We start from the raw sequence: 11,649 nt of genomic DNA, 5'->3' as shown, positions 1-11,649 counted from the left end.
TACTATTGTTTGTCCAGATGAACGTGGTACCTTCAGGCGTTTGGAAATTGCTCCCAAGGATGAACCAGACTTGTGGAGGTCTACAATTGTTTTTCTGAGGTCTTGGCTGATTTCTTTTGATTTTCCCATGATGTCAAGCAAAGAGGCACTGAGTTTGAAGGTAGGCCTTGAAATACATCCACAGGTACACCTCCAAATTACTGAAATGTTGTCAATTAGCCTATCAGAAGCTTCTAAAGCCATGATGTCATTTTCTGGAATTTTCCAAGCTGGTTAAAGGCACAGTCAACTTAGTGTATGTAAACTTCTGACCCACTGAAATTGTGATACAGTGAATTATAAGTGAAATAATCTGTCTATAAACAATTGTTGGAAAAATGACTTGTGTCATGTCATGCACAAAGTAGATGTCCTAACAGACTTGCCAAAACTATAGTTTGTTGACAAGAAATTTGTGGAGTGGTTGAAAAACGAGTTTTAATGACTCCAACCTCAGTGTATGTAAACTTCCGACTTCAACTGTGTATATATATAAAAATAACTCCCAGAACTCCCTGCTTCTTGATTCCCAGAACTCCCTGCGTCTTGATTCCCAGAACTCCCTGCGTCTTGATTCCCAGAACTCCCTGCGTCTTGATTCCCAGAACTCCCTGCGTCTTGATTCCCAGAACTCCCTGCGTCTTGATTCCCAAGGGCAATAAAGGAGTCTAATGTTACATTTGTTTAATCAGGGTTCCCCTGATTAACGACCCTGGTCTCAACCGGTTCCCCTGATTAAAATTCGATCTAGCAACCTTTCGGTTACTGGCCCAACGCTCTAACCACTAGGCTACCTGCCTCTCTAACCACTAGGCTGCCTGCCTCTCTAACCACTAGGCTGCCTGCCTTTCTAACCACTAGGCTACCTACCGCCCCAATAGGTTACTATTATATACAGTGCGTTCAGTAAGTATTCAGACCCCTTGACTTTTTCCACATTGTTACATTACAGCCTTATTCTAAAATGGATTCAATTAATTGTTTTCCTCATCAATCTACACACAATACCCCATAATGACATCACAATACCCCGTAGTGACTTCACAATACCCCGTAGTGACTTCACAATACCCCGTAGTGACATCACAATACCCCGTAGTGACATCACAATACCCCGTAGTGACATCACAATACCCCGTAGTGACATCACAATACCCCGTAGTGACATCACAATACCCCGTAGTGACATCACAATACCCCGTAGTGACATCACAATACCCCGTAATGACAAAGCAAAAACTACCATTTCTAAAAACCAGTTTTTGCGTTTGTCATTATGGGTTATTGTGTGTAGATTGATGAGGGGGAAACCAATTTTTAATTAATTTTAGAATAAGGCTGTAACGTAACAAAATGTGTAAAAAGTCAAGGGTTCTGAATACTTACTGAACCCCCTGTGTACCCGTCCTCCTGTAGAAGCTCCATGTGTTCCTGTTTGAGCTGTGTCTGGTTCTGACCCGCTCGGTGGAGGACAAAGAAGGGTGCGTGGTCTTTCAGGTGTACCGCCAGCCCCTCCCCACCGCCACGCTCCACCTAGAAGACCTACCTGACGGGGAGGGTGGCGGGGGAGGGGCCTTCAGGGGCGCATTCACCAGCGGCAACGACAAAGGTGTGGATGGAGTGTTTTTACAGCGTCTGTTTTTAAACTCAATATTACATAAAACAGGTTTGAGCCATGATGATGATGATGATGATGACTTTCCTCTCTCTGTCCGTCTCTGTTCTCGCTGTCTCCCCTCCGGTGTGTGTGTGTGTGTGTCTGTCAGTTCGTAACTGTCTCAGGGTGTCCAGTAGGGGGCGCTCTAAGGCCCAGTCTCACAGTCTTCAGGCCAACGACTCCTTCAACAAGCAGCAGTGGATCTCCTGCCTGCGTCAGGCCATGGTCCAATCACGAGACAGGGACGCCCAGGTCAGCCAATCACCGCTGTCGTCCCGTCTCTCCCCAGACTTCGCCCTGTACCACATCGCAGAGCTGAGTCTGAGCTCAGACGCCGAGATGGCAGACCAGAGCAGTCAATGACCGAGCAAAGTGATCCGTGACAGACTAGACCAATCAAATCAAAGACTGATCACAACTTAATTGTTTATCAATAGTCCCATGATGCATTTCGAGATGGTGGTGATATTAAACATGAAGGATGTGTACGCTGGTCAGTACAGTTTTATAAGGGGGGGGGGGGGGGGGGGGGTTATACTGGCTCGTAATGTAATGTGCCTTCTAGCCTGGGTGCGAGGCTGTTTGTACTCTCTTGTCTCAACTCCTTATGGAATCGTCATGCAGAACGATGATGAAGGAGACCCGGGACGAGGTGAACGTGCTTTTGGAGCTCTGGGGGTCGATCAAGTTCCAAACGATTCAATCAATCAGACGTCTTCTGGAATAGGACGTGACAATGCATTCGTGTAATTATAATATGTGCCAGATAGACGTTTAAACCCCCAGCCATGTTAGCTGTGATTATTGATAACCTGTACAGATTCAAGGCAATATTGATGAAAGTAAATGTTATGAGTGAAGTGGGTCTTTTTTTTTTTTTTTATATATTTTATTTTACTTGTTGCTAATAAACTTAAATATCTATGAAGCCTTGTGGTTAGAGTGTTGGGCCAGTATCTGAAAGGTTACTAGATGGAATCCCCCGTGCTGACAAGGTAAAAATCTGTCGTTCTGCCCCCTGAACAAGGCAGTTAACCCACTGTTCCCCTGTAGGCCGTCATTGAAAATAAGAATTTGTTCTTAAACTGACTTGCCTAGTTAAAGGTTAAATAAAAAATATATACAATTCCTCTCTCCCTCTCAGCTGTGAGAATCCCATGTGTTCCCATCAGGTGTAACTGGAAGGTTAGGGACACAATTACAGCTATGTTTCCATGGTGAGATCCAGAGGGAAAAAGATTAGGGATGGTTTTATCTCAGACTCTCTCTCTCTCGTTCTCACTCTCTCCCCCATATCTCTCTCCCGTTCTCTCTCAATCTCCCCCTATCTCTCTCCCGTTCTCTCTCAATCTCCCCCTATCTGTCTCCCGTTCTCTCTCCCATTCTTAATCTCCCCCTATCTCTCTCCCGTTCTCTCTCCCATTCTCAATCTCCCCCTATCTCTCTCCTGTTCTCTCTCTCCCCTATCTCTCCCACGTTCTCTCTCTCGTTCTCTCTCAATCCCTCTCTCACCTTTCTCACTCCCAGCTCCTCAACAACAGTATTTTATAATGCCAATAGTAATGTTGTGCCTGAATTTACCTGAATTTTACTATTAGCTCTGCAAAGTTTAATCCAATCATAATGTCCATTGTGGCTCATCCAGTTCTATTTTTTAATTTTGTTGTATCCAATTGTCCCATCGCTGCGACTCCCGTACGGACTCAGGAGAGGCGAAGGTCGAGAGTCGTGCGGCCACAACCCAGCCAAGCCGCACTGCTTCTTGACACAATGACCACTTAACCCGGAAGCCAGCCGCACCAATGTTGTCGGAGGAAACACCGTACACCTGGCGACCTGGTCAGCGTGCACTGCGCCCGGCCCGCCACAGGAGTCACTAGTGTGCGATGGGATAAGGACATCCCTGCCGGCCAAACCCTACCCCTAACCCGGACGACGCTGGGCCAATTGTGCGCCGCCCCATCGGTCTCCCGGGCGCAGTCGGCTGAGACAGAGCCTGGACTAGATCCCAGAATCTCTAGTGGCACAGCTAACACTGCAATACAGAGCCCTAGACCCCCGGGACGGAGGAGCCCTAGACCCCCGGGACGGAGGAGCAGCAGCCCTAGACCCCCTGGACGGAGGAGCCCTAGACCCCCTGGACGGAGGAGCCCTAGACCCCCTGGACGGAGGAGCCCTAGACCCCCTGGACGGAGGAGCCCTAGACCCCCGGGACGGAGGAGCCCTAGACCCCCGGGACGGAGGAGCCCTAGACCCCCGGGACGGAGGAGCCCTAGACCCCCGGGACGGAGGAGCCCTAGACCCCCGGGACGGAGGAGCCCTAGACCCCCGGGACGGAGGAGCCCTAGACCCCCGGGACGGAGGAGCCCTAGACCCCCGGGACGGAGGAGCAGCAGCCCTAGACCCCCTGGACGGAGGAGCAGCAGCCCTAGACCCCCGGGACGGAGGAGCAGCAGCCCTAGACCCCCTGGACGGAGGAGCAGCAGCCCTAGACGGAGGAGCCCTAGACCCCCGGGACGGAGCAGCAGCCCTAGACCCCCGGGACGGAGCAGCAGCCCTAGACCCCCGGGACGGAGCAGCAGCCCTAGACGGAGGAGCTCTAGACCCCCGGGACGGAGCAGCAGCCCTAGACCCCCTGGGACGGAGGAGCCCTAGACCACCGCTCGAGAGGCCCTGTTCTATCGACTCTTGTTACCACGGATACTCCTGCTGTTTTCCAGTCTGGCAGAGGACTTGGACTGGTACATGTGCAAAGTTTGATGTCAACATTTTCAGATGTAACTAAAAAAGGAGAGGGGTGACTGTTTATCAGATCTTCTCTTAAGACATCATGCAGTCTTAGCATCTCTGTCCTCAAAATATGTGCTGATGATATAATATAATAATAAATTATTAATATTAATTAATAATATGATCTGTTGGTTATAAAAGTTTCCAGAAGCCAAAATATGCATATATTTATTGGTGTGGTCTACCGCCCCACAGACACTTTGGCGGAGGCTGTTGGGATTATTTCTGATTTATTTAAAACCCTTTCTGGTATCTGAACTGGTTGTGTTAAGAGATCTAAATCTTGATTGGTTTCCACATGCTTCAGACCAGTTTAAAAAAAGATGTATTGAGTTCAACTTAGTTGATAACGAAACCCACTCAGATTAATGTGGAAAAAAAAAAAACCTTTGCAAACTCCTAATTGATTGTCCTTATCCTGGCCTACTGTCCCCATAAGTATTTGGCTAGTGGTGTTTTTGCAAGTGAAATCAGCGACCACTGGCCTATTTCTTGCATTAGAGATAGCAAATTGAAAAACTCTGCTGACCCTCGTATAATTGTGAAGAGACATTTTTTTTTTTTTTTTTCCCAAGAGTTCCTTTGTGATCTATATCATTCAGAGCTTTCTACTAGCTGCATACCTGACCCTGTTTTGACAGTTGAATTTTTATCATCCACTGTTACCTCTCTGGCTGATAAACATGCCTCTTTTAAGCGACTCAGAGTAAAAAAAACGAACTAATCAAAGGTACTCTCCTGTATTCTCAGACCAACTCTGGGCCAAGGCTAGACAAACTGGCTCGTTAGCTGATTGGCAGCTATTTAGGCAACTGAGAAATAGGTCCCATGCCTCTGTTAAACAGGCCAAATGAAACTACTTCCTTAGCGCTGTGACAGACTGTGTTAAACAGGCCAAATGAAACTACTTCCTTAGCGCTGTGACAGACTCTGTTAAACAGGCCAAATGAAACTACTTCCTTAGCGCTGTGACAGACTCTGTTAAACAGGCCAAATGAAACTACTTCCTTAGCGCTGTGACAGACTGTTAAACAGGCCAAATGAAACTACTTCCTTAGCGCTGTGACAGACTGTGTTAAACAGGCCAAATGAAACTACTTCCTTAGCGCCATGACAGACTCTGTTAAACAGGCCAAATGAAACTACTTCCTTAGCGCTATGACAGACTCTGTTAAACAGGCCAAATGAAACTACTTCCTTAGCGCTATGACAGACTCTGTTAAACAGGCCAAATGAAACTACTTCCTTAGCGCTATGACAGACTCTGTTAAACAGGCCAAATGAAACTACTTCCTTAGCGCCGTGACAGACTCTGTTAAACAGGCCAAATGAAACTACTTCCTTAGCGCTATGACAGACTCTGCTAGATTCTGGAAAAACGTTAATTCACTGAAGCGGGGGTCATTCCTCTACTTCCTGTCTAATCAAGTAGTTTTAGAGTCCTGCATCATTACTGAAAAAGTTCAGATTTGTGATGCTTTTAATCAGCATTTTATCTCAGCTGGTTTCCTATTTGAATGAAATTGTGGTCCAGGCAGCCGACTGTTCTTCCCACATACAGCCTCCAGTTGCCTCAATGGACGATCAGTCAACCTCATGACCAGTCAACCTCATGATCAGTCAACCTCACGATCAGTCAACCTCACGATCAGTCAACCTCACGATCAGTCAACCTCACGGCCAGTCAGTCAACCTCACGGCCAGTCAGTCAACCTCACGGCCAGTCAGTCAACCTCACGACCAGTCAGTCAACCTCATGACCAGTCAGTCAACCTCATGACCAGTCAGTCAACCTCATGATCAGTCAGTCAACCTCATGATCAGTCAACCTCATGATCAGTCAACCTCACGGCCAGTCAACCTCACGATCAGTCAACCTCACGATCAGTCAACCTCATGGCCAGTCAGTCAACCTCATGGCCAGTCAGTCAACCTCATGACCAGTCAGTCAACCTCATGATCAGTCAGTCAACCTCATGATCAGTCAACCTCATGATCAGTCAACCTCACGGCCAGTCAACCTCACGATCAGTCAACCTCACGATCAGTCAACCTCATGGCCAGTCAGTCAACCTCATGGCCAGTCAGTCAACCTCATGGCCAGTCAGTCAACCTCACGATCAGTCAATCTCATTATCAGTCAACCTCATGGCCAGTCAGTCAACCTCATGGCCAGTCAACCTCATGGCCAGTCAACCTCATGGCCAGTCAACCTCATCACCAGTCAACCTCGTGATCAGTCAACCTCGTGACCAGTCAACCTCGTGACCAGTCAACCTCGTGACCAGTCAACCTCATGGCCAGTCAGTCAACCTCATGACCAGTCAACCTCATGATCAGTCAACCTCATGATCAGTCAACCTCATGACCAGTCAACCTCATGACCAGTCAACCTCATGACCAGTCAGTCAACCTCATGACCAGTCAGTCAACCTCATGGCCAGTCAACCTCATCACCAGTCAACCTCATGATCAGTCAACCTCATCACCAGTCAACCTCATGACCAGTCAACCTCATGACCAGTCAACCTCATGGCCAGTCAACCTCATGACCAGTCAACCTCATTATCAATCAACCTCATTATCAGTCAACCTCATGTGACCAGTCAGTCAACCTCAAGGTTTTTTTTTTTTTGGCAACTCACAGAAACCGAAGTTCCTGCTGCCTTATTAGGTATCGACAACCCAGAAGTCACTAGGGGTAAACAATTTGGACCTGTCTTTGATTAAGTATGTAGCGCCTCTCATTGCTGGCTCAGTAACACTACATTCTATATTTAACTTTAGTATCAGGAAATATCCCAAAAGTGTGTTAAAAAAATAAAAAAAACTGCTTTTGGTGCTGCCGCTCCGTAAGGTCAGGGATTGTAGTGATCTTGATAATTATCGACTCGTTTCCAGGCTCCCTTGAGAAAATACTAGAGTTATTGGTCAACCTAACGGCTAAATGGTGTTCTTAATGTTAATCAATCTGGATTTAGACGCTAACATAGCATCACTACGGCAACCGTGCTTGTTGTGAATGCCTTGGATGATAGACAGAATGTTATTGTTATTGCCAGCAGCATACATCCCAGCATCCCACTGCTGGCTTGGTTCTGAAGCTAAGCAGGGTTGGTCCTGGTCAGTCCCTGGATGGGAGACCAGATGCTGCTGGAAGTGGTGTTGGAGGGCCAGTAGGAGGCACTCTTTCCTCTGGTCTAAATAATATCCCAATGCCACAGGGCTGTGATTGGGGACACTGCCCTGTGTAGGGTGCTGTCTTTCAGATGGGACGTTAAACGGGTGTCCTGACACTCTGAGGTCATTATAGATCCCATGGTGCTTATCGTAGGGGTGTTAACCCCTGGTGTCCTGGCTAAATTCCTAATCTGTCCCTCATGCCATCTAATCATCCCCATCTTCCAATTGGCTCATTCATCCCCTCCTCCTCTCCCCTGTAACTATTCCCCAGGTCGTTGCTGTAAATGAGAACGTGTTCTCAGTCAACTTACCTGGTAAAATACATTTAAAAAAATTAAAATTCTGATGGATAAGCTGTCCTTGGATCTACATTAGTGCTGAATGCAAACAAAATGAGGTCACTATTGGATCTAAGTTAGTGTTGAATCAAAACAAAATGCATGTTTTTTTTTTTTAAATTTGTCCCACAATTTATTTTATTTGTCCCAGATTTAAAAGAATTTGTAATGACTTGTTTGAACGGTACACAAATTGAGCAAGTTCCTTTCTACAAATATCATTGTATCTGGCTCGATGACAAACGATCGTTAAAATAACATGTCGCTGAGCTGGTGAAGAAATGTAAGTTCAAGGTTGGTTTCTTTTACAGAAACAAAGCACGTCTGACTTTTGTTTATAGGAAGGAAATTTGTCCAGGCCATTTTTATGTCCATTTCAGACTATAGTGCTTTCAGAAAGTATTCACACCCCTTGACTTATTCCACATTTTGTTGTGTTACAATCTCAATCCAAAATGTATTAAAATAGTTTTTTTTTTTCTTCTTCTCACCCACTACACACAATACCTCCATAATAACAATGTGGAAACTAGTTTTTAGACATCTTGGCAAATTTATTGAAAATGAAATGCAGAAATATCTAATTTGCATAAGTATTCACATCCCTCAGTCAATACTTTGTAGATATTCAATGTCTGCTGGTTTTGTGTGTTTTTTTTACCCATCTACCAATAGGTGCCCTTCTTTGCGAGACATTGGAAAACCTCCCTGGTCTTTGTGGTTGAATCTGTGTTTGAAATTCACTGATCGACTGAGGGACCTTACAGATAATTGTATGTGTGGGGGTACAGAGATGAGGTACTCATTCAAAAATCATGTTAAACACTTATTACACACAGAGTCCATGCAACTTATTATGTGACTTGTTAAAATTATTTTTCCTCCTGAACTTATTTAGGCTTGCCATAATACAAGGGCTGAATAGTTATTGACTCAATACATTTCAACAGTACAGCCCCTACCTGATATTATACAGCAGTACAGCCCTACCTGATATTATACAGCCCTACCTGATATTATACAGCAGTACAGCCCTACCTGATATTATACAGCAGTACAGCCCTACCTGAAATTATACAGCAGTACAGCCCTACCTGATATTATACATGCCTACCTGATATTATACAGCAGTACAGCCCTACCTGATATTATACAGCAGTACAGCCATACCTGATATTATACAGCCCTACCTGATATTATACAGCCCTACCTGATATTATACAGCAGTACAGCCCTACCTGATATTATACAGCCCTACCTGATATTATACAGCATTACCGCCCTACCTGATATTATACAGCCCTACCTGATATTATACAGCCCTACCTGATATTATACAGCCCTACCTGATATTATACAGCAGTATAGCCCTACCTGATATTATACAGCAGTACAGCCCTACCTGATATTATACAGCCCTACCTGATATTATACAGCAGTACAGCCCTACCTGATATTATACAGCAGTACAGCCCTACCTGATATTATACAGCAGTACAGCCCTACCTGATATTATACAGCAGTACAGCCCTACCTGATATTATACAGCAGTACAGCCCTACCTGATATTATACAGCCCTACCTGATATTATACAGCCCTACCTGATATTATATAGCAGTACAGCCCTACCTGATATTATACAGCAGTACAGCCCTACCTGATATTATACAGCCCTACCTGATATTATACAGGAGTACAGCCCTACCTGATATTATAGAGCACTACCTGATATTATACAGCAGTACAGCCCTACCTGATATTATACAGCCCTACCTGATATTATACAGCCCTACCTGAAATTATACAGCAGTACAGCCCTACCTGATATTATACAGCAGTACAGCCCTACCTGATATTATATAGCAGTACAGCCATACCTGATATTATATAGCAGTACAGCCATACCTGATATTATATAGCAGTACAGCCCTACCTGATATTATACAGCAGTACAGCCCTACCTGATATTATACAGCCCTACCTGATATTATACAGCAGTACAGCCCTACCTGATATTATACAGCAGTACAGCCCTACCTGATATTATACAGCCCTACCTGATATTATACAGCAGTACAGCCCTACCTGATATTATACAGCAGTACAGCCCTACCTGAAATTATACAGCAGTACAGCCCTACCTGAAATTATACAGCAGTACAGCCCTACCTGATATTATACATGCCTACCTGATATTATACAGCAGTACAGCCCTACCTGATATTATACAGCCCTACCTGATATTATCCAGCCCTACCTGATATTATACAGCCCTACCTGATATTATACAGCAGTACAGCCCTACCTGATATTATACAGCCCTACCTGATATTATACAGCATTACCGCCCTACCTGATATTATACAGCCCTACCTGATATTATACAGCCCTACCTGATATTATACAGCCCTACCTGATATTATACAGCAGTATAGCCCTACCTGATATTATACAGCAGTACAGCCCTACCTGATATTATACAGCAGTACAGCCCTACCTGATATTATACAGCAGTACAGCCCTACCTGATATTATACAGCAGTACAGCCCTACCTGATATTATACAGCCCTACCTGATATTATACAGCCCTACCTGATATTATACAGCCCTACCTGATATTATATAGCAGTACAGCCCTACCTGATATTATACAGCAGTACAGCCCTACCTGATATTATACAGCCCTACCTGATATTATACAGGAGTACAGCCCTACCTGATATTATAGAGCAGTACAGCCCTACCTGATATTATACAGCAGTACAGCCCTACCTGATATTATACAGCCCTACCTGATATTATATAGCAGTACAGCCCTACCTGATATTATACAGCAGTACAGCCCTACCTGATATTATACAGCCCTACCTGATATTATACAGCAGTACAGCCCTACTTGATATTATACAGCCCTACCTGATATTATACAGCAGTACAGCCCTACCTGATATTATATAGCAGTACAGCCCTACCTGATATTATACAGCCCTACCTGATATTATATAGCCCTACCTGATATTATACAGCTGTACAGCCCTACCTGATATTATACAGCTGTACAGCCCTACCTGATATTATACAGCAGTACAGCCCTAACAGATATTATACAGCAGTACAGCCCTACCTGATATTATACAGCCCTACCTGATATTATACAGCCCTACCTGATATTATACAGCAGTACAGCCCTACCTGATATTATACAGCCCTACCTGATATTATACAGCTCTACCTGAAATTATACAGCAGTACAGCCCTACCTGATATTATACAGCAGGACAGCCCTACCTGATATTATACAGCAGTACCTGATATTATACAGCCCTACCTGATATTATACAGCTCTACCTGAAATTATACAGCAGTACAGCCCTACCTGATATTATACAGCAGTACAGCCCTACCTGATATTATACAGCCCTACCTGTAATTATACAGCAGTACAGCCCTACCTGATATTATACAGCAGTACAGCCCTACCTGATATTATACAGCAGTACAGCCCTACCTGATATTATACAGCAGTACAGCTCTACCTGATATTATACAGCCCTACCTGATATTATACAGCAGTACAGCCCTACCTGATATTATACAGCCCTACCTGATATTATACAGCCCTACCTGAAATTATACAGCA

At 44.9% G+C, this 11,649-nt stretch overlaps 1 protein-coding gene across 1 annotated transcript in view; it reads left to right on the top strand.

Annotated features, from left to right (window-relative positions):
- The window catches only part of arhgef3l (Rho guanine nucleotide exchange factor (GEF) 3, like), a 20,078-nt gene extending 17,256 nt beyond the window's left edge, over nt 1-2,822 (top strand). The window contains exons 13-14 of the mRNA XM_074112235.2: nt 1,456-1,648; nt 1,806-2,822. Coding sequence (XP_073968336.1) covers nt 1,456-1,648; nt 1,806-2,059 — 447 coding nt within the window. The 3' untranslated portion in view covers nt 2,060-2,822. The remainder of the gene's footprint in view (nt 1-1,455; nt 1,649-1,805) is intronic.
- Nucleotides 2,823-11,649: the final 8,827 nt, after the last annotated feature.

The sequence above is a fragment of the Salmo salar genome, chromosome 15, assembly GCF_965601325.2.
Source record: "Salmo salar chromosome 15, fSalSal1, whole genome shotgun sequence".
In the NCBI taxonomy this organism is placed as follows: domain Eukaryota; kingdom Metazoa; phylum Chordata; class Actinopteri; order Salmoniformes; family Salmonidae; genus Salmo; species Salmo salar.
Note: the sequence above shows the minus strand (reverse complement) of the source record. Positions and strands in the feature narration are given on the sequence as shown.